General features: G+C 57.7%; 1 protein-coding gene across 2 annotated transcripts in view; it reads left to right on the forward strand.

Annotated features, from left to right (window-relative positions):
- Positions 1 to 21,357, forward strand: part of GNAI2 (G protein subunit alpha i2) — a 32,784-nt gene that overhangs the window by 7,757 nt on the left and 3,670 nt on the right. The window contains exons 1-4 of one of the 2 annotated variants that reach the window (XM_003818817.6): positions 1,875 to 2,125; positions 17,770 to 17,812; positions 18,069 to 18,210; positions 18,696 to 18,856. In XM_003818817.6, the coding sequence (XP_003818865.2) occupies positions 2,008 to 2,125; positions 17,770 to 17,812; positions 18,069 to 18,210; positions 18,696 to 18,856 (464 nt within the window). In that variant the 5' untranslated portion in view covers positions 1,875 to 2,007. Of the gene's footprint in view, positions 1 to 1,874; positions 2,126 to 17,769; positions 17,813 to 18,068; positions 18,211 to 18,695; positions 18,857 to 21,357 lie in introns of those variants that run through there. The other variant, XM_063602775.1, reaches the window with a different exon arrangement.

The raw sequence follows: 21,357 nt of genomic DNA on the forward strand, positions 1-21,357 counted from the left end.
TCCCAAGTAGCTGGGATTACATGTGCCCACCACCACACCCCGCTAATTTTTTGTATTTTAGTAGAGACAGGGTTTCTCCATGTTGGTCAGGCTGGTCTTGAACTCCTGACCTCAGGTGATCCGCCCACCTCAGCCTCACAAAGTGCTGGGATTACAGGTGTGAGCCACCGCGCCCGGCCTAATTTTTGTAATTTTAGTAAAGACAAGGTTTCACCATGTTGGCCAGGCTGGTCTTGAACTCCTGACCTCAAGAGATCTGCCTGCTTCAGCCTCCCAGAGTTGCTGGGATTATAGGCATGAGCAACCATGCCCAGCCAAAATGTGTACCAAGGTTCTAAGGAAGGGGTTTATGCTAAACACCGGGCTGTTGGTGGCAAGCACCCTGTCTTGCTTCAGGGGCCTTCCCTTTGGGCTGGGGCCTCCTAGCCTCATGGCACTAGGGTCACACAAAATGCCTTCATGGTTAATTTTTGGCAGACCCTTCAAATGTCCAATTGAGGGTGGGGCTCTGGGCTGCTCCTGGAGCACAGGATCAGAAAGACTTGAAATGTTCAGCTAGAAACACTGCTGCTTCCACCCCACCTTTGCCTGGCCATAGGGTTGCAGCCATTGCCCAGTGGGGACAGGCCACAGGAGGGTGGGATGTGGGATCATGGCCACCTCCAGACGTGGACAGGCCATGGAAGAGACAGGTCATAAGATCATGGCCACTTTTGTTTCTAGAAGTCCAGTGGCAACTTCTTCCTCTTTCTTCCCTCCCAACCCCCTCACCCTGCCTGCCCGCCCTCCTCTCTTCCTCCCTCTCCACCCTCTCACCCTCTCTCCCTTTCTCCCTTTCTCCCTTGGGTCCTGATTGCCTGGTCCCAGATTGGAGTCCAGGATGGCTGCCTGCCGAAGAATGCCTCCCGGTAGATTGGGGAAGGATGGATATGAGAAGCCACCCAGCTAAAGGAGACAGCCTAGGCAAAGGTGTAAAGATGGAAACCAATTTTTTTTTTTTTTTGAGACGGAGTCTTGCTCTGTCGCCCAAGCTGGAGTGCAATGAATGGCGCGATCTCGGCTCACTGCAACCTCCGCCACCCGGGTTGAAGCAGTTCTCCCGCCTCAGCCTCCTGAGCAGGTGGGATTACAGGCGCCCACGACCACGCCCGGCTAATTTTTGTATTTTTAGTAGAGATGGGGTTTCACCATGTTGGCCAGGCTGGTCTAGAACTCCTGACCTCAAGTGATCTGCCCGCCTCGGCCTCCTAAAGTGCTGGGATTACTGGCGTGAGCCACTGCGCCCGGCCTTTTTTTTTACTTTTTCGACTAGCTGCAACCCAGAGGGAGAAGGCGGTAAACCCGCCTTAAGACTGAGAAAACCGCAGTCCAGAAAGGCTCCCGAGTTCGTAGATCCCAAAACAAGTCTACTGGACTCATTAACTTTTTAACAAATGACAAAGACACGCCTCCTCCACCTAACTCGCCCAACTCGCAGAAGCTCAGAGGGCTGGTTCCTGCTCTGCCCTCGAGGGCACCGGATCCCCACCCTCCGGTTAACAGATCCGCCCTCCCGGCTGTCCAGCAACAGAGCTCCCGGCGCTCCGCACCCAATCACAGCCCGGTCCCGCCTGCAGCCCGCCCAGTGCCGGGTCCCGGGGTTTGGAACCACCCCTATTGCCTTTTCTCCGCGTGGCCCCGCCTGCAGCCCAGGCCCGAGCCTGGGCTGCGCCTAACTTCCCCCTTCGCTCCGCCCTCGAGCCAATCAACAGCCTCTAATCTCCTCTGGCCCCGCCTGCAAGCCCGCCCCGGCCCAGTCCCAGGCTTGGTTTGCCCAGGCCCCACCCCCGGCCCGCCCCGCCGTCGGTGCGCGGCGGTAGGGAAGGCGCCTCCCGCAGTCGCTCGGAACTGCCGACCCGAGTGCTTCCCGCAGAGGGCTGGTGGTGGGAGCGGAGTGGGTCGGGCGGGGCCGAGCCGGGCCGTGGGCCGTGTGGGGGCCGGGCGGCGGCCGGGCCGGCGGACGGCGGGATGGGCTGCACCGTGAGCGCCGAGGACAAGGCGGCGGCCGAGCGCTCTAAGATGATCGACAAGAACCTGCGGGAGGACGGAGAGAAGGCGGCGCGGGAGGTGAAGTTGCTGCTGTTGGGTGAGGCCGCGTCCCGCACTGGGATCCTTGATTCCCAGCTCGAATCCCCAGACAAGGACTTTGACCTCCCAGACTAGGGCTTCAAACTCCCAGACCCGGGCTGTCTGGGACCCCACACCTGGGCCAGGACTAGGGTTGAAAACTCTAGATTGGACTAGACCTTTGATCCTGCCCAGACTCTAGACCAGACCCCTATCTCATCCCAGACCTCCAAATCCAGTCAACAGTGCCCCAACACCCGCGGTCCAGTGCCCTGCTTGGCCATCCCCCCTTGCTAACTAGCTTCACAGAACTTCAGAGCCCCCGCCATCCTTCCCTACACTTTACCCAAACCCCCAGGATGCCCGCCACTTGTTCCCCAACCCTCAGGCTCCGCTTGTTTTCCTCACCTGCGCCTTTTATTCCTATTGGGCATGAGCATCCCGCGGGGCCCCTGCCAGGCCCCCCACCCACTCCCTCCTTCTCCTTCTGTGCCCCATCCCTAGTCTGGAATCTGTATCCTCCACCTGTGCACTCTGACCCAAGGAACCTCTCGAGTGGGAAACTGCTCTTGAGCCCCATTTCCAGCTGGAACCCCTTCAGCGAGCCCTGCTCCCTGCTTCCTGCCCTCCAGATCCTTCTCTGCAGGCATCACTCCCTAAACCCTCTGCTGATCCTCCCCTAAGTCCTCTTACACTCTGGCCTTTCCCAGATCCCTCCACCCTTCCTGCATCAAGTGGGCTGGGCTAGGAGGCGGGAGCCCTGGGTTGGAGAGGACCTAGGCTGCCTTATGCAGAACCCCCACGGGGCTGGATTGAGGCTCCACTGGTCACGCTGGGGGAGGGGGCCAGGCCTCAGGCTTCCCAAGGAGGCTCTATGTTTTCCAGTTTCGAAGGCCAGTCTGGGAAGTAGGAGAGAGAGTGGAGGAGTTAGGGTTGTGGCCGCCTCCAAGGCCAGAAAAGATGGTGGCTGCTAGAGGGGTGGGGGGAAGTGGAAGTGGTGAGACAGCCGACATATTGCTGCCCCTGCGGGTGAGCCCAGGAGATCTGCTAGTAGGTGCTGGGCTGCCCACACCCCTTCTGGGCTGCAAGGCCTGGGATGTAGCCTCTGAGAGTTGGGGGGCTTGTTGGATCTTGGGACCCTGTGAAGGGGGATGGTGGACCAGCTGAATGAGGAGTTGAGGGGCCAGCTGGGGGTGGGCCAGGGTGCCTCTGAGCATCCTAGCTGGCCTTTTGCAAAGACGGTGGGCCTACTGGCTGTCCCCATCCAGCTTCCCACTGGAAGTAGGTGTGGTGCCCAGTGGCAGTCTAATTTTGATTTGGGGGTTTTAGAGTTGGGGGGAGGGAGGCCCTTGCAACAGCGCAGCACCGTTGTAGGCTGAGAAGTGCATGGGGGGGTGTGGCCCCTCGACTTCAGAACTGTCATGGGGCTCCCAGGCTGTGAAAAGCAGGGCTTTTCGTGCTGGACCTGTGGCCGAGGAACAGCATGTATGTCCATTATGGGCCATCTGTTGACTGTCCCTGCGGACCCGGCCTCCCGGGCACAGCCTTGGAGGTTTCAAAATGGCATCCGCTTCGCTGCTGCCTCAGGGAGGAAGAGAAGGGGCGGGAAGGGGCGGCGGCCCAGCCTCCTGGGCTGCTTTGCGTTGGGCGCTTGCCTCTTCCTGTCTCTGCTGTGAGTGCGGCAGCGGCAGTGAGTGGGTGTCGACGCGGTGGAATGCCCGTTGCTGCTGCTGCTGCTGCCCGACGGGCCTGGGGAGGGCACTTCCGGTACCGCTGCCTCCCAGTGCCCAGCCAGGAGTCTCTAGACAGCCTCTCCCCAGGCTGATTGCAGTTACTGTGGTGGCCGAGGAAATGCAAGACTGGACCATAGAGCTGGGGGAACGCAGGGCTTCTGGCTAGTTTTGTGTCCCGACACCAGAAGGGTCCCCCATCCCACCAGGCCTGCTCCTTGGAGCCCAGCTCAGCTTTTGGGCTAAGGCAAGTGAGACCTGGTAACTCCTCCCACACTGGGCTGGCAGCAGCCAGGGGTGCAGGGTCTGGCTTAGCACTTTCTAGCCTGGGAAGTTCACCCTGGGGTCCTGGCCTTCTGGCCTTTGCTTACTCTGTGAAATGGGCTTCCTGGGTTTTGGCCAAAGGAGTGCCCCAGCTCAGGATGGGGAGAACAAGAGCCTCCTGGTGGTTCTTGTTTGGGATGTAGGTTGGGAGTAAAGACCCTGCAGTGTGCTGCAAAGGGCTCTGACCAAGCTCTGCTTGATATTGACGACCCAGTCTGCCATGGCTGCCTGGGGAGGGATCCTGGCTTGAGCCATGCCTTTCCCATCCAGGTGCAAGGTGGTGATGGGAGCCCAGCTGTGGTAAGTTCAGAGTTCTGGGCGCCTGTCCCATGTAGCGGGAGACTTTGTCCAGGCAACGGGACTCAGGTTGGGCAACTGCCAGCCTTCCCTCCCTGCCAGAACCACGCCTGCTGCCCCGCCCGCACACCGCCTCCCTCCCATCTTGGGTAGCCCTGCCAGCAGGCAGGCACAGTCCTTGTCACCAGGGCAGAGGCTGATGTGGTACACACAGGCAAGAGAGTATTTCCTGGCAACTTTGTAGGGGGAGCAGATACCAGTCCTATTCTAGGGATGCTCCCCACTCCTACCCAGCTCAACGTGACTGATCAGCTAGGCCCAGGTGGAATCTGGGACCCTGGTCTGGGCTCTTAAGGGAAAAGAAGCCAGAGTGTATGTGAGGGGAGAGAGTCTCTGATTTGGGATGGGCCTGTGTGGACAGCTTCACAAAAAAAGGAGACAGTGTCCACCATTGGCTCCATAAAGGCTTCAGAATGTAAACAGAGCAGTTCTCTCTTGCCCCTGGAACTTTGCGTGTGTTGTTCCCTACTTGATTGTTCTTTAAAACTTTACTCTGGGATCACCTCCCAGGATCCTTCCTGGACATCCTCCCTCGACCAAGGCTGGTGAAACATCTGGCTCCCAGCGCTGTTGCTTCCCCCCTCAGATGCCTGGAGACTGCAGGGCAGGGCTAAGTCCTCTTCATTTCTGTGCCCAGCATGGAGCCTGGCATCTACTGGGTGCTTCTCATCTGTTTGTTGAATGAAGGAAGTATCCTCTGAACCTGATTTTGGGTAGATGGTGGAGTAAACTGAGTGGCGGTTTGCATACTGTGGGCAGGTGGCAAGGGCCCACAGGCCCACCACAGGATTGGTGACCAGCATTGAGGGGACACTGAGAAAAGTTCTTCAGGCTGTTTCTTCCCAGCCCCGCCACAGGCTATGCTGGCACCTGAGAGAGTTCTTATCCCACCCTGTGCAGAACTCCTGCTGAGCAGAGTGGCTTTGTATTCTTCCTTCCAACTCAGGCTGTTGGTGCACTGCTAGAGGGCTGCTGTCTCTGACACTGCAGTAGCCACAGTCGAGCTTGAGCTGGCTGGTCCAGCAGGGGCTGCTCCGCAGCCCTGGGGCTCAGACCAGAGAAATGCTGTGAGAGTCCTGGTACTGGCCAGTGCAGAGACTGCACATAGCAAGGGCTCAATGAAGTTTACCAAAAGAAAAGAAAGGGGGTTTTGTGGCCTCTGTCCTGTCTGTGTCTCTTGCAAAGGACTGGCATACTATAGATGCCTAATGAGGGTATATGGACAGAATGTAGTGATTGAACATGTCCATGAACAGGGCAGAGCTCCTGGGAGAGGAGTAAGTATAATCCTGGGGCAGCCACTGGAGCCTGGTCTAGCTGGAGACAGATAGGAAGGGTTAGCTTGGGATTCTGACTGGCTGGGTAGTGGGTTAGACTCTAATGGTGCCTGTGAAGGGGGGCTTCCTGGAGGAGGGGGTCTGCTGGGCAGCTGTGAAGGATGAATACCATTTGCCAGGGCCAGGCACTGGGGGTCAGAGGGACCAACTCGACAAGAACACTGCAGCAGGAAGACTTGGCCTGTATTCCCAAGAGCTTGGGTGGGTGTTTCCTAGCCTGGTGGGGAAAGGGCCACCCTCCCTGGACCAGCCCATGGGGTCATCCAGACCTGAGTTCGAATCCCAGTTCCACCTATGGCACTGGCTGAGAGACTCAGCATCAGGTGAAGCCCTGGCAGGAGTCCTGCTCTCCACTCATAACCTGGGGGCAGAGTGCCTCCCTGCAGCCACAGGTTATGGGGACAGTCTACCAAAGCTTGGAGGTATGAAAAATGGGTGAGGGAGGCCAGGCGCGGTGGCTCACACCTATAATCCCAGCACTTTGGGAGGTTGAGGCAGGCAGATCACCTGAGGTCAGGAGTTCAAGACCAGCCTGGCCAACATGGTGAAACCCCGTCTCTACTAAAAATACAAAAAAATTAGCCAGGTATGGTGGTATGTGCCTGTAATCCCAGCTATTCGGGAGGCTGAGGCACGAGAATCGCTTGAACCTGGGAAGTGAAGGTTACAGTGGACCGAGATGGTGCCACTGCACTCCAGCCTGGGGGACAGAGCAAGACTCTGTCTCAAAAAAAAAAAAAAGAAAAAGAAAAAAAAAAGAAAATGGATGAGGGACCCACTGCTGAGAGTTTGGTGGGAAGGAGTCTCCCATCCTAGAGGCTGCCTGGCCCGGGTTTGGAGCCCTAGGGAACCCCCTCCCCTGCCCTCAGGCAGCTGTTCACAGCAAGTGGGGAGCCCAAGGCGTGCAGATAGTTGGTGCCAGCAGGAGTGACAGACTGCCCTGGGGACCTTAGGCCCAACCTCTGGGGGTCTAGGTTTGGAGATGTGGTAGGGCCCTGGGTGCCAGGTGGGCCAGTACCCACCCAGGCTGGCCTCCAGCCCCTACACTCTCCCCCAGCCCTCTCCTTCACTGCTGGAGCTCATTAGCACTTGAATGGGGGGCAGGGCGGCTTGGGCCTCTGAGTCTCTTCTTCCCACCCCTCCCCCAGGCTTGTCGGGGCTTTGTCTGCAGGAGCAGGCAGGGATAGAGCTCCCACACTAAGGAGTGAACAGGGGTCCAAGCTATAGCTGACCCCCTCTGCCTGCATCCTGCCCAGTTCTGCTAGGCTCAGCCCCTGCCTCTCACGCCAGTGTCAGTGCAGCCAACATGAGGTCATACCTCTAGGGTAGGAGTGAGACTAGGTCCTTCAAGGGATACCTCTGAGCTGAGAGACTAGGTGAATCAGGGCAGCTGGAGCTCAGCTGGGGGCATCCCAGGCGGGTGGGGGAGAGGAACCCCAGACAGAGGGCAGAGCAGGTGTGAGGACAGAGAGAATGAGCCGCGCTGCTGTGGCAGGAGGTGGAAGTCAAACCAGTTGCGGGACACAGGCTTCCATGTCAGAAGCCCTGAGGCAGCATCACACCACCCACTATGTGTCAGAGCCTAGGCTGCTGGATGGGGCCTGGGGATGGTCCGGGACCCCTTTGGCCCTGGGCAGCTTGTCAGCGGTTGGCCCTGGGTGGCCTGAGAGGTAGGGTCACTGAGTGCCATCACTGATGTCCCAGGCCCTTGAACATCAGTTTGCCTAGCAAGTGGCAGCAGGTAGTGCTGAGGGTGGGGTGTGGTCAGGTCCCAGCAAGGTCCCTAGGCCTCCAGCACTGCAGGGGGTGGGGCAGTAGGTGCACTTGGGGCTACTTGGGCCACAGGCAGACACACAGGTCCTGTATACTCTGTCGTTGATCTTAGTTCTTGGTCCCTGGCTGTGACTCTCTCAGTCTGTCTCTAAAAGCCACCCATTCACTTGGCGGGAACAGGATGGAGGAAGCTTTGTCCACCCAAGCTCTTAGCCACTGAGGAACCAGGGACTCCCCCCACCCCACCCACAGCAGAGGAGGAGACTGTCACCCCAGAGCCTGAGTGCTGCCTCCCCTACATCCCGTTGTGCTGTGGGGGGAGGCAGGACCGGGCAGATGGGGGCAAGGTACAGGCCAGGGAGTAGTCTCATCTTCCCAGCATCTCAGGCCAGGAATCCCAGCCTAGGAGTTCAGCGAGGAGGGGAAGGGGTCAGCAGGTTCTGGCCAGGCCACTGCTGATACACCCTGCCTAAGAGTGCTCTGCAAGGTGCTTTGGGGAAGGCAAAGGATTGGGCCCTTTGATGGTGTCCCTGGTACCTGATGCTCTCAGGCAGCCCTTCCCTCAGCTACAGGTGCAGGGTGGAACCCCGTCTGCCCAGCCCCACCCAGCCCTTCTAGCCTGAAGCTCTCGTTCTTACTAAACCCCAACCCCACCCTCACCCTGATGTTACTTCTTGGGGCTGTGGCTGCTCTTGGTGGCTGGGGAGGAAGAATCTTTCTGGAATAACCAAACATTTGCTGGGCTGGTTCTTCTGTGCCGGCCTCTGTGCACATTTACAAGGCTTGAAAGGCAGCACCACACCAGTCTGAGCAAAGGCCTAAAGGTGGGGTCATCTCAGCCTTGTTGGGGAGAAGATATCCTTATGGCTTGGAGGAATCTGGGGGCTCCAAGGCTGCTGACCGCCTCAGGATATGCAAAGGAGGTGATGGCAGCACCTACTGTGTGTGCCCCCGGCGGGAGGAGGAGGTAATGAAGTCTGCACGACATGGCAGGGCAGGGCTGGGCCTCTCGGGGAAGTGGTGTCCACACCAGAGGAAAAGGAGGAAGCAGCTGGGGGAGGAGGAGCCCAAAAGAGGAAGAGGCCAGAGGGCTGCCTGGTGCTAGGGTGGGGGTGAGAGCCCAAGGGCCCCCCAGGGCTTTGCCAACTGGAAGGGTCTAGGAGGTGAACACCTGCCCAGGCTTATCTGTGCACTCCTGTGGGCCATTCTAGTGGCGGTCACTGAGTTGGAGCCAGTCCAGGTAGCTCTGTACCTTGTCCCACCCCAGCAACCGTCGGGCCCAAGATCCCAGAGAAGGTGGTGCCTTCGAGAAGGATTCCAGGCCCCTTCTTTGGCCACAGGAAGTTGTGGCTGGGAGAAGGACGCTGGCGGGAGGGCTAGCAGGAAGGCAGAGGGCTGCTCTTAGATTCCCGAGTGGCCATTGCTCTCCAAAGCCGGAAGGCCAGCCACAGGCTGAGATGAATGCCTGGAAATGCAGCAACAGCCCCGAGATGAGCTCACTCTGGGTTTCCCCTGCTGGGGGGCGGACAAAGGATCCCTGGCCTCAGCCTAAGGATTCTCCCCTACCAGCACCCACTCACTGGGTCTAGGGCTGCATTCACTGGGCCTGTTTCCCCTCAGGTGATAACCACAGCTGTCTCTGATTGAGCCTTGACTGTTGTGTGGAGCTGAATTCTTCATTATCTTGTCATATTTAATCCTGTGAGGCTGAGACTGATATTACACCCATTTCACTGATGGACAAACTGAAGCTCAGGGACTTTATGCACTTAAACAAGGAACAGAGATGCCAGGACATGACCCATGTAGTGACTAAGCGCCTGCCTCCAACTGCCATGGCCCCTTGGGAGTCTGTGCTGGCTGGAAGTAACGGATCAGGCAGGACAGCAGGCAGACGGTGTGGGTGCGTATGTGTTCTGCCTGTGCCTATGGGCCCTGGCTTGCGGGCCTCAATTCTTCTTTTAGGAGGTGGAAAGGGAGCTGTCTGACCTGGAAGGTGGGACCCAAGACTCTGTGTATGAAGCTTTCTACAGCCATGTGGTCATGGGGGACCCCCTCCACTCCTTTTTTTTTTTTTTTTTTTTTTTGAGATGGTGTCTCACTCTGTCACCCAGGCTGGAGTGCAGTGGCATGATCTCGGCTCACTGCAACCTCCGCCTCCTGGGTTCAAGCGATTCTCCTGCCTCAGCCTCCTGAGTAGCTGTGATTACAGGTACGTGCCACCACGCCCAACTAATTTTTGTATTTTTAATAGAGACGGGGTTTCACCATGTTGGTCAGGCTGGTCTCGAACTCCTGACTTCAAGTGATTCGCCTGCCTCGGCCTCCCAGAGTGCTGGGATTACAGGTGTGAGCCACCGCGCCCGGCTGCAGCTGCACCTTTTGACTTCCCACTTTTTCTCCTAGTCCGTATCCTCTCACAGTGATGCTCAAGTTATAGCTGGCAACTTAGGACTTCATTCTTTCCCTAATATTATGCTTGTTCTCCCATAAGCCCCAGTCTTAGACTGAGACCAAGCCTGGGGAAGGCTCAGAAGCTATTGAAGTCCATGGTGAGGGCCTCTGAGACTGGGAATTGTCCAGAGGAGTGAAATGAAAGCATGTTCCTTAGGGCTGCACTGTGAGCACAGGCTCAGTGCTGGGTGCAAGTGTGGTGCTGTGTGGTGGTAGAATGTGGCCATGGTGTCGGCTGATGACTGCATGATAGTTGTTGAGGCTGGTTCCTCTTGCTCCTTGGCCTCCGAATCTCAGTGCTGTGGCCTAGTGGGGCCTTGCCCTCTCTTGTAGGGGTTCCTAGGGGTTCTGCTGTGTTGCCAGGCCAGGCCGTAAGGGACTGAGGGGGCTGAGGAAGGCTTAGGAGAGCCAGAGCAGAAGCGTCCAAGCCTCTCTGGGCCATGAAGCCATGCACAGAGCAGAGACCCGTGCATCCTCATGGCCACCCAAGACTGTGGGTCCCAGAGGGTCCAGTTCCTCACCGTGAGACCTCAGACTGTCCTCTTCCCTCTCTGTATCCAGCACTAGAATCTGTGATGCTGTGATTTTTTTTTTTTTTTTTTTCTGAGACTGAGTTTCGCTCTTGTTGCCCAGGCTAGAGTGCAGTGATGCAATCTCGGCTCACCACAACCTCCACCTCCCAGGTTTAAGTGATTCTCCTGCCTCAGCCTCCAGAGTAGCTGGGATTACAGGCATGTGCCACCATGCCCGGCTAATTTTGTATTTTTAGTAGAGACAGGGTTTCTCCATGTTGGTCAGGCTGGTCTCGAACTCCTGACCTCAGGTGATCCGCCCACTTCAGCCTCCCAAAGTGCTGGGATTACAGGCGTGAGCCACCGCGCCACGCCAGTGTCGTGATTCTTAGCATGGTCTCCTGGCCTGTGGACACAAGGACAGCTGCTGGCTTGGGTTGGGCCCTGAGGCAGTTTGGGGTGACTTTGAAGAGGCTACTCAGGGCAGGCCTTGGGTTTGGCACCCTCCCTCAAGGGGTACATTTCATAGATGAGGCCTAGGCTCCCGTTATCTTTCCCAGAGTCCACCGCCATGAATCAGAAGGGAAAAGAGGTCATTCAGGTGCCTTGGGAACAGCGGAGGGATGCCTGAAATGAAGAGGCCTCCAGGGAGACGGTGCCAAATGGCCCAGCTCCGCGTGATCCGCGTCTTGTCCAGCACCTCCTGGCTCCTGCACAGGGCGGTACCTGGGCCCTGAGGCGCCAGCGATGAACAGGTCTGGGGCCTCCTTTACATCAGGCCAGCCTTCCTCACCCGGTGCCTGAGTTTCCCTCTGTGCAGTGGAAAGGGGCCCACTGAGGGAGACACACCTTGCCCCAGAAAGACTTTCCCATGTGTGGGCAGGACCTGAGGCCTCAGTTTCCCTAACACAGAGATCTCTGACTTGGCAGTAGGAAGCCAGGCCCTGCTTGGTAGTGCTCCCCTTTGGGCACTGTGAACCCCTGGAAGCCGCTGGAGGCAGCCGAGTGCCAGAGACTGGCGGGAGGGAGGTGTGGAGTCTTGGTCTGTTCAGGCATCCGTTATAGGGCCATGCCACACACACGGGTGGGAGTGTCGCCGGTCCCTCTCAAGACCTCGAGTCCCTGCCTCCCAGTGCCGACCCGTGCTGAGCCTTCTCGGAGGGAATGAGGGGGGCCGGGGAGCAGCACCTGGAGGAAGGAAGAGACGCCAGGGGCGGGGCTCAGAGGGCCTTTGTCTGGCCGGGTCTCTGCCCCTCCCTCCCGTTGCCATGGTTTCTGTGTGTGCCGAGTCTCTGCAGGCTGGGGGCTTCCCAGGGACGGGCTGGTGGGTGGGACACCTTCCCCAGTCGCCCCTGGCTGAGGCTGCTTTTCTGAAACAAAACGCTCCCCAGTGCTGCCCAGCCCCCACTTCCTTCCACAGTGTCTCCGGCTGCCGGGCGCCCCCTGGTGGTGGCGGGGCATGGGTCCCTAGGACTGCAGGGGACGTGGGGGTGCACGGGATCTGAGAACCACAGGCTGAGCTGGAGATGTGGCACCTTCCTGGGATAAGAGTAGGAGGTGGTGTCCGGGCTGCCTTTGTGGTGGGCTCAGGGCTACCCCCACCTGCCCCACCATATCCCACTGGGATAGGCTGGGGAGTTGTGGCAGTGTGGGCGGGCCTGGTGTTGTGGGTTTGAGCTGGGCCGCTGCCCAAGTCTACCCTGTGGTCCCAGCCGCTGCTGATTCTGAGAATCTCTGCCCTCGGGCCTGCCACGTCAGCTGGCTGCTCTTCCTGGCCCCACGTGTTCCCACGGAGCCCACCAGTATGGGGGTTCTCTCCAGGGAGGTCTGCCTGGCTTTCTGGGTGTGTGGAGCCAGTGAGCAATGTCAGCAGTGAGGCTCCTGGGCAGGAAGGAGGCCCCAGCTGTGTAGGAGTGCCGGGTTATACTGAAGGGAAGTGACGACACAGCGGAAAGCCAGCAGAGGAGCCAGTAGCTCTGACTCCTGTCCCAGGTTATGCTGAGTCCCAGCAGGGAACCACCACAGCTCTGAATCAGCCTGTTAGCCACTGTCCATTGCTCTTCATCTGCTCTTTATCTGAAAATCTTCAGAAGCTCTCCTTCAAATGAGATGACCACAGCAGTCTTCTCTGCAGGTTGCAGGAAATGAGAGGTTTTGGGAAATCTGTACTCTTTCAAAGGGTAGAAAAATAGTGATAACTTTTACCTGAATGCTCACATGTGCTCCACACTGTGAGAAGAGCTTTGCATTTAATCCTTACCCATCTCTCAGAAGGAGACAGTGTTGTCCCATTTCACAGATGAGGTGCCAGAGAAAGGGCAGGAAAGGAGCTGAAGCTCTTGAGGATCTCAGGAAGGATCAGAGTGGACATCAGGGCTGTGGCAAGTCTGGACCTCCTTCTGGGAGAGGATCTGAAAATGGGAGGTAGGCTGGCTGGCTGCTTGAGGCTTGACAGCTCTGCCCAGGGGAAACTGAAGCCAGAAAGGATAGCTGCAAGTCCCAGCCTCCCAGCAGATCAAAGCCTATTAAGGAGTTAGAGGGTCCAAGATGAACAGATGCTGTGACTTGAATGCTGGGGCCTGGACTAAGCATCAAGTGACAAGACCTGTGGGTCTGTCTCTCCTGCTGCAGGGGCCCTGCTGGTCTTGTTCACGCAGGTGGAGTGGTACTGTCTCCCTTCTCTCATCGGTTCCCTCCTCTGGGGCTCAGCACTCCCAAAGTGGAAGCAGATGTTCTAGTGCAGAGCAGCTGCCACCACCCAGCACATCACTATGATTACTGCCTACCTGCTGTGGGCCCCAACTGCGCCACAGGGCAAAGGCTGCAGAGGTTTCTTCCTTGGTGGGAAGAGGTGTGACTCAGTGGGAATGCCAAGGCCACCCCAGGGAACCTCTGCAGACCTCTCTGGTCTTACCCAGCTGGGGACAGAGCACTTGGTGGGGCCCTCTGCGGGCAGGAGGGGCTGATTCATGCCACCTTCTATTGCCTCAGTTCCCCTACCCAGCATCTTTGCAGAAATCTGGACTCAGGCTGGACGCGGTGGCTCACGCCTGTAATCCCAGCACTTTGGGAGGCCAAAGCAGGTGGATCACTTGAGGCCAGGAGTTCGAGACCAGCCTGGCCAACATGGTGAAACCCTGTCTCTACTAAAAATACAAAAATTAGTCAGGCGTGGTGTCACATGCCTGTAGTCCCAGCTACTGGGGAGGCTGAGGCAGGAGAATTGCTTGAACCGGGAGGCAGAGGTTGAACCGGGAGGCAAAGGTTGCAGTGAGCCAAGATCATGCTATTGCACTCCAGCCTGAGCAACAGAGCGAGACTGTTTCAAAAAAAAAAAAAATCTGGACTCAGCCACCCCTCTGAGAGGCAGGTGCGAGGGGAGCTGGGTGTGCACAAAACTCGCAGATAAGCCTCTTGCCAGCTTATCTGGTAGGGGACATCCATCAGGTCCTGATGGAAAGAGGACCCAGCCAGAGATGGGGAGAGTGAAGCTACTGCCCCACAGCTGCCAGGGCACTTAGCCTGTGGGCTGCCTGAGAGCTCTTCACCCCACCCATTCCACCCAGATGCCATCCTGGGGCTCCACCCACCTCTGCTCCTGTCCCCCTTCTCTGCTGGAGCTGCTCCTGGGCTGTGCCCCTGCCTCTGTCCCGTTGTTCCCCCTGCTTCCTGCCTGGCTGCCAGCACCACACCCTTGTCCTGCCACTCACTACTTCCCGCCTGAGTCACAGCTGCTGGAAAGACAAAGAGACCAGCCTGAGTCTAGGGATAGGGGCTCCATGACCTTGATTTGCTTACCTGTCAAGTGGACCTCTTTTTTCAGTGACCCCTGCTTGGGATAGAGAATGTTCTCTTAACATTTAAGAGGCCTTAGGAGGGGAAAATGAAACTTGAAGGGGACAGGGAAGTGGGCCCTCCCTGGCTGGGGCAGGGAGCAGATATCCTGGCTCCTAGTGTGACTGGCTCTGTGCTGCCTGCCTCATGTCTACCAGGTCTAGCTGCTGCTAGGAAAATCAGATGCAAAGCAAGTTTGCACCCTCGTCCCTGGGCAGGGTCACGAAGCAGCCCACATCACCTACTAAGAGTGGGCAAAAGGCCAGACCCCCTCTTCACTCTCAGTGGCCAGATAGGGAAACTGATGCCTCAAGTGGGCAGGAGTCCCGAAGTCACACAAGAAGGGGAAGCTTTCACCCTAGACCTCAGGTCCCCCATGCCCTGGGTAGCTTCCCTGCTGAGTCTCAGCTCGCCTGGCTCGGGACTGCATGGGGACCCATGACTTCGCATCCTTGGCCTCTGCTCCTGCAGTTCCCCCCATCCTGGCTGTGACTGGCTCCTGGTTCTTCCTCCTGCTCTGGAGGAGCCAGTGGGGAAGACAGTCAGGTAGCCACTGCTGCCCTCCCTGCCCCAGTGGGTGCTTTGAGCCCCAGGGGGATGGGCCTTAAGTGTTCAGGCATCGCTGTGAGGCTTTCCTGGGACCTTTCCCCATGTCCTCATTGGCAGGTGGAGGAGTGTTGGTATGGAGATCCTGGCTGCCCCTTTGCCATGCACAGCCCAATGGGGAGGGAGTGGTGCTGGTATATATCCCGGTACACACCCCAGTGAAGATACTGGGCCTGGCCCCTGTAGTGCCCAGGGGCTAAAGCAATAGAGGGGATTGCTGTCCCAGCCACAGCGCCCCAGCCTTCCCAGGGCCTGCACATTTGTATGTCCACAAGATTGTGCAACCATCACTGCTATCTAATTCCAGAACATAATCACCACCCTCAAAAATAAACTTCATACCCAACTAGCTGTCACTCCCCATCTCCCCAGATCCCCTCCCCTCATCCTGGAAAGCAGGCCTGGGACAGTCAGAAGCTCAATGATTGCAGGCGCCTGATGGCATTTGTGAGGAGGGCTCAGGCCGTTCCCCTCAGGGTGGTCTCTGGCGTAGGGGGCTGAAGGTGGGCAGGGGCCTTGGCAAGGCCTGCCACCATGTCCCAATGCCTGCTGCCGCTTGTTGAGCACTGCAGACATGGCCCAGAGTCTGCCTGGGGAGCTAGGGAGTGAACCCAGTGCCAGGTGGACTGTGTGGCTCCGCTGCAGTACCAGGTACTCAGGACAGCTCTAGGAGGGACTGCACGGTGGGCAAGTGTGCTCCCTGCAGAGGGGACTCTAACCCTGTGACCTCAGCCTCCCTGGACCTCAGTTCCTTCACTGGTTAGATTGGGGTGAGAATGGAACCTACCTCCCAGGATTGCTGTGGAGATGGCAGTTGGTGGGTGTCATTGATGTAGAGCAGCATCTGGCACATGGTGGGCGCTGTTTTCATATAGCTTTGCTGTCGATATTGCCGATGTTATTGTTACTGCTTGTGTTCGTTTGTGTGTTAGCACCTTCATCCTCTGAGGTTGTTTTGACCAGCCCCAAGGGATGCTGTTGAGCTTGGCCAGAGTACCCAAGTTTGACCTCTGCACAGACCTCACTACCCACCCAGCTAAGCTGCACAGAGGAACAAACGTGCCACAGTGATCAGAATTGGGACACTGTGAATGGGGCATGGGGCACGTATTCCCGGCAAAGAGAACAGCATGAGCAGGGCCCTGGAGATAGCTAGAGGTAGTGCCTGGCAGCTGCAGGTGTGACTGGCAGTGATGGAGCAGGAGCACAGGGTCTGGGAAGGACAGCAGGGCCCAGCTGGGGGCCATTCAACCTGGAGCTCAAGACAAGCCAGCAGCAAGGGAGCAAGGTCAAGGTGAGGCCCTGCCTCCACTCCCTCTGGCCCCCAGCCAGGGAGTTGGGTGGCCCCCCTGGTCCTTCTTTACACAGACTCCCTGGGTAATACAGGCTCCTGGGCTGCACTCCTCAAGATCTGGCTCTGTTGTCTGGGATGGGACCTGGGAGTCTGCTTTTTTTTTTTTTTAGACCAAGTTTCGCTCTTGTTGCCCAGGCTGGAGCGCAATGGCACGATCTCGGCTCACTGCAACCTCCACCTCCCAGGTTCAAGCGATTCTTCTGCCTCAGCCTCCCGAGCCGCTGGGATTACAGGCACCTGCCACCACGCCTGGCTAGTTTTTGTTATTTTTAGAAGAGATGGGGTTTCAACATGTTGGCCAGGCTGGTCTCGAACTCCTGACCTCAGGTGATCCACCTGCCTCAGCCTCCCAAAGTGCTGGGATTACAGGCATGAGCCACCACTCCCGGCAGAATCTGCTTTTTTAAACACCTCCCCAGGGCATTGTCCCACAGGGTCTCAGCCACATTTTGAGAATGGCAGGGTGGACCAGGCATCATGGGTTCCCTCCACCCTCTTGCCCTTCTGAGTCCTGGCTACATGATCTTAGATCAATACTTTATTTTTCTGAGCCTCAATGTCCTCATCTGTAGAATGGGAACAGAAACAGTATCTGCTGTGACTAATACAGGAGAGAATGCAGCAAATCTCAGTACCAGCTAAAGAGAAATATGGGCCAGGGCTGTACCAGGCCAGGGAAAAGCTTGAGTCAGTATGGGCGTGTGTGGGTGTGGGTGTGTGAGATACGCCGCAGGTCTCCCAGATTCATGAGTCAGTACGCGTGTGTGTTACACTGTAGGTCTCCTAGATTCTAGCCTTCTAGCCTCCATCTGCTCAGGGCAGACCTGGGCGCAGTGAGCAGAGGGCAGGGCATTGGGCCATGTCCAGAAAGCTGAAGTGTGACGCTGTGCTCCTGCTTAGGCCCCTGGTTGCTAAGGCTCAGAGTGTGGGGAGAAGAAGGGCTGCTACCCTGTTGGATGGAGTATGCAGGGCATCTTCCTGCCAGCTCTGCCCAGGGCACCATATTGGCATGCACCAGCTGCACAGGTTGGCGAGCCTATGTATGTGAGAACAGGGTGGCTCCTTCATGGCTGGCCAAGTCTCCAGCCAAGACCCCCCAGGACAGTGGGGAGCCATGGTGGGCAGCAGAGCTTGTGGGAGGCAAAGGCCTGCAGAGAGTCTGCCATGGGGCACAGGTGCTCTAGGTTACCTTGACCACTGTGGCCCTGCCAGCTGCATTCCTGGTAGCTCAACTGCCCACCAGGCCCAGCTGCCTCCATCTCACGGTGCAGCTGGTGGGAAGGTTAGTTCTGCCTCCTGGGCTACAGGTGTCTGGGCATTTGTTCTGTGCCTGTGGAGCCCCTCTGGGCCTGCCCCCTGACCACCTGTGCCCTCTGTTCCAGGTGCTGGGGAGTCAGGGAAGAGCACCATCGTCAAGCAGATGAAGTAAGTGCTGTATTCCAGAGGCAGTGCTCAAACTCCAGCTTCCCCTCTTCACCCTCTGGGCCTGCACTGCCCCCGACTACAGGCCCAGCCAGTCTTAGCCAGGCCCAGAATCTTCTGAGAAGCAGTCACTTATCCTCAGGTCCCAGTGGGTCAGGGGCAGTTTTCCCTTCTCTGAAGCAGGTCCCAGTAGCCCCAGGCAGCCGTGGGAACTCCCAGTGCCCTGGGGACACTAACCTTCCTGGTCCCTGGCTATCAGGATCATCCACGAGGACGGCTACTCTGAGGAGGAATGCCGGCAGTACCGGGCGGTTGTCTACAGCAACACCATCCAGTCCATCATGGCCATTGTCAAAGCCATGGGCAACCTGCAGATCGACTTTGCCGACCCCTCCAGAGCGGTATGTGCCCTCCGCCCCACCCTCTCCCACCTCCCAAAAGGTTTCGGGGTGGCTGGTTGTGGTGGCTCATGCCTATAAATCCCAGCACTTTGGGACACCGAGGCGGGTGGATCACCTGAGGTCAGGACCAGCCTGGCCAACATGGTGAAACCGCGTCTCTACTAAAAATACAAAAATTAGCCAAGCATGGTGGCACGTGCCTGTAATCCCAGCTACTTGGGAGGCTGAAGCAGGAGAATTGCTTGAACCCGGGAGGCAGAGGATGCAGTGAGCCAAGATCGCCCCATTGCACTCTAGCCTTGGTGACAGAGCTAGACTCCATCACAGAAAAAAGTAAACAACAACAACAAAAAGGTTTTAGGGCAAGTCTCATCCTAGGGAATCCAAGAATACCCTAGCCTGGGCCCCATTCCAGAGGTCTCCCTGCCTCTGGCAGAGTGGGGGTACATTCCTTCAACTGCCTGACCACCCGCCACTGTGCCCAGGACGACGCCAGGCAGCTATTTGCACTGTCCTGCACCGCCGAGGAGCAAGGCGTGCTCCCTGATGACCTGTCCGGCGTCATCCGGAGGCTCTGGGCTGACCACGGTGTGCAGGCCTGCTTTGGCCGCTCAAGGGAATACCAGCTCAACGACTCAGCTGCCTAGTGAGTGCTCTGAGGGGCTGGGCAGGGCAGGGCAGGGGCTGGGGGAGGACTAAAAGCTGGACCGGAGGGCCTGAGAACCCCCAGAAGGACACTGCTGGTCTTTGCTTATGAAACCAATGACTGTTAACCAAGGCCTTCCTGTTTTTTGGTTTGGGGGGTGGGTGGGTGTCACGTTACTGAAAGGCCAGGAGGAATGACAGGCAGGTGGCTTATACAGTACATCTCTTCCAGGCCAGTTGAGTCTGATCTGTCTTGACAGTCTTCTAAAGAACATTTGCGGCCGGGCATGGTGGCTCACGCCTGTAATCCCAGCACTTTGGGAGGCTGAGACAGGCGGATCATGAGATCAGGAGATCGAGACCATCCTGGCTAACACGGTGAAACCCCGTCTCTACTAAAAATACAAAAAATTAGCCGGGCGTGGTGGAGGGCGCCTGTAGTCCCAGCTACTCAGGAGGCTGAGGCAGGAGAATGGCGTGAACCTGGGAGGTGGAGCTTGCAGTGAGCGGAGATTGCGCCACTGCGCTCTAGCCTGGGTGACAGAGCAAGACTCAGAACATTTGCTGCCACCTGTTCTGTGCCAGGCTTCAAGGACACAGTGATGAGTGGAGCAAAGTCCCCATGCAGTGACAATTTAGGGTGTTAGTGAAAAGGTAGAGGTGGAGTTGGCCCAGAGACAGGATTGCTGAGCTCTGAAGGAGAGTCAGCCAGGGGAGGAGTGGATGAGGGGATTCCAGGCAGGGGCATAGCATGTGCAGCATCTCGGGGTGGTGGGGAGCTGGCTGTGCTTGAACATAGGCTGTGGAGGCTGGCTGGAGGGGGCCACAGGGGAGGAAGTTATCTGGGAGGTGACAGGTGTGTGTGTAGGTCAGAGCCCCTGGACCTCAGCTGTGACCCTCGCTGGCCCTAGGCTGAGGAATTACAAGGGGTCCCAGGAATCCCAGAGGCATGACAAGCCTGCACCCTTTCCACAGTTCTGAACTCCTTCCCTGTGGTATCTGTCATGTACTTGGACTGGTGCAGGGTGCTGAGGACCCCACGGGGAACAGGACAGACAGGCTAATAGCCATTGAGGATGGCTGCAGGGGACATCCACAGGCTTTGGATGGTGTCACCAGATAGGCTGCTGTCCCTGTACTCTAGCCTTCCCCTATCTCTGCTTAAGCCAATCCCCTCTGACTGGAACACCCTTTTGCTCCTATTGCTCATCCAATCCTGAGCTTACCCATAGGTGGATTTCAGCAAGGGTGGGTGGGAGGAGGAGGGTCTTGCCTGGCTGTGATTCCTGAGCCCTGTCCCAGCCACATGAACAGCCTCCTCCTACCCTTCTTACATGGCCTGAATGCTCTTGTGAATATGTACCCCCTACAGGAGCTGTGGAGTCACAGCCAAATGCTGTGGGGGCCCCCAGGCCTCACCACTGCCCCTCCCTGAGATCTCTGGCCCAGCCACCAGCGAGCTTGGGGTCAGAGCAGCAGGGACCTTGGTGCCCATGATACTCAAAGGAAGCAGGAATAGAGCCACCTCCAGGCCACCTCCTGCTTCTCCATCATCCTCTTTCTCTATTCTCCAGACATTAGGCACCCACTGTGTGCCCAGCACAGTTTTGGGAGTGAATACAGGCCCTGTTCTCCCAGTCAGGTTTAAGCCTTGATAGCTCCCCCTGGGAATGGGTTGCGGATTGGAACACCACAGGAAGCAGGGCTCCTTCAGCCCCTCTTCGCAGCAACCCTCCAAGTGTGCAGCGAGTCAGGGGGTCCCTGGGGCGAACTCACCTGTTGGGGAAAAGGGAGAAGCTGGTGTGGAATGCACCATGGTACCTCCACATTGAGGACTCTGGCAGTAGGGGGCGGGGCATGGTATGCGGGTCACAGCACATGCGTCATCGTTCCCCATGGCCCTTCCTGTTTTTCTGTTTTGTCCCTGCTACTCTGAGATCATTTCCCTCTGGCCTGGTTTGGCCTGAGTGCTGGTGGGAGCCAAGGGCCAGCCCCAGCAGCCTTGCCCCAGGAATGAAAAGTCGGCTCTGGGCAGCAGCCTGGAGGCCTGGGACCAGCCTCCAGGGCATGGCAGGGATATTGAGGCAGGCAGCAGAGGCAGGCCCTGCAGGGGTAGCCTTGATACTAATTAAGGGAACTGGTAATGAGGAGTCCCTGGGACCCCCGCCAAGCAGGTGTCTGTGCCCTCCCCCTGAGGAACCCAGATTTCATTGGGCGCTGGGCAAAGAGCCCACTGGGCCTGGCAGGCCCCAACCTGTCCAGCACCACATCGAGGGACCGCACCCGGCTGCTCTGCGGCTAATGCCGTAATTGCACCCATTAGCATCCTGAATCCTTCACTGAAGGACTAATTTGCCTCCTCCCACCCTCTTTGCCTATAGCTCCAACATCCTGGATCCTGTCTGAGGCAGGTCTGGCTCAGACCCTGGGTGCTGGAGCTTGGCTGGCTAGCTGTCCACAGAGCTGCACCTCCTCCCATTCCCATTCTACAGGTGGGAGGCC

The sequence above is a fragment of the Pan paniscus genome, chromosome 2, assembly GCF_029289425.2.
Source record: "Pan paniscus chromosome 2, NHGRI_mPanPan1-v2.0_pri, whole genome shotgun sequence".
NCBI classification, from domain to species: domain Eukaryota; kingdom Metazoa; phylum Chordata; class Mammalia; order Primates; family Hominidae; genus Pan; species Pan paniscus.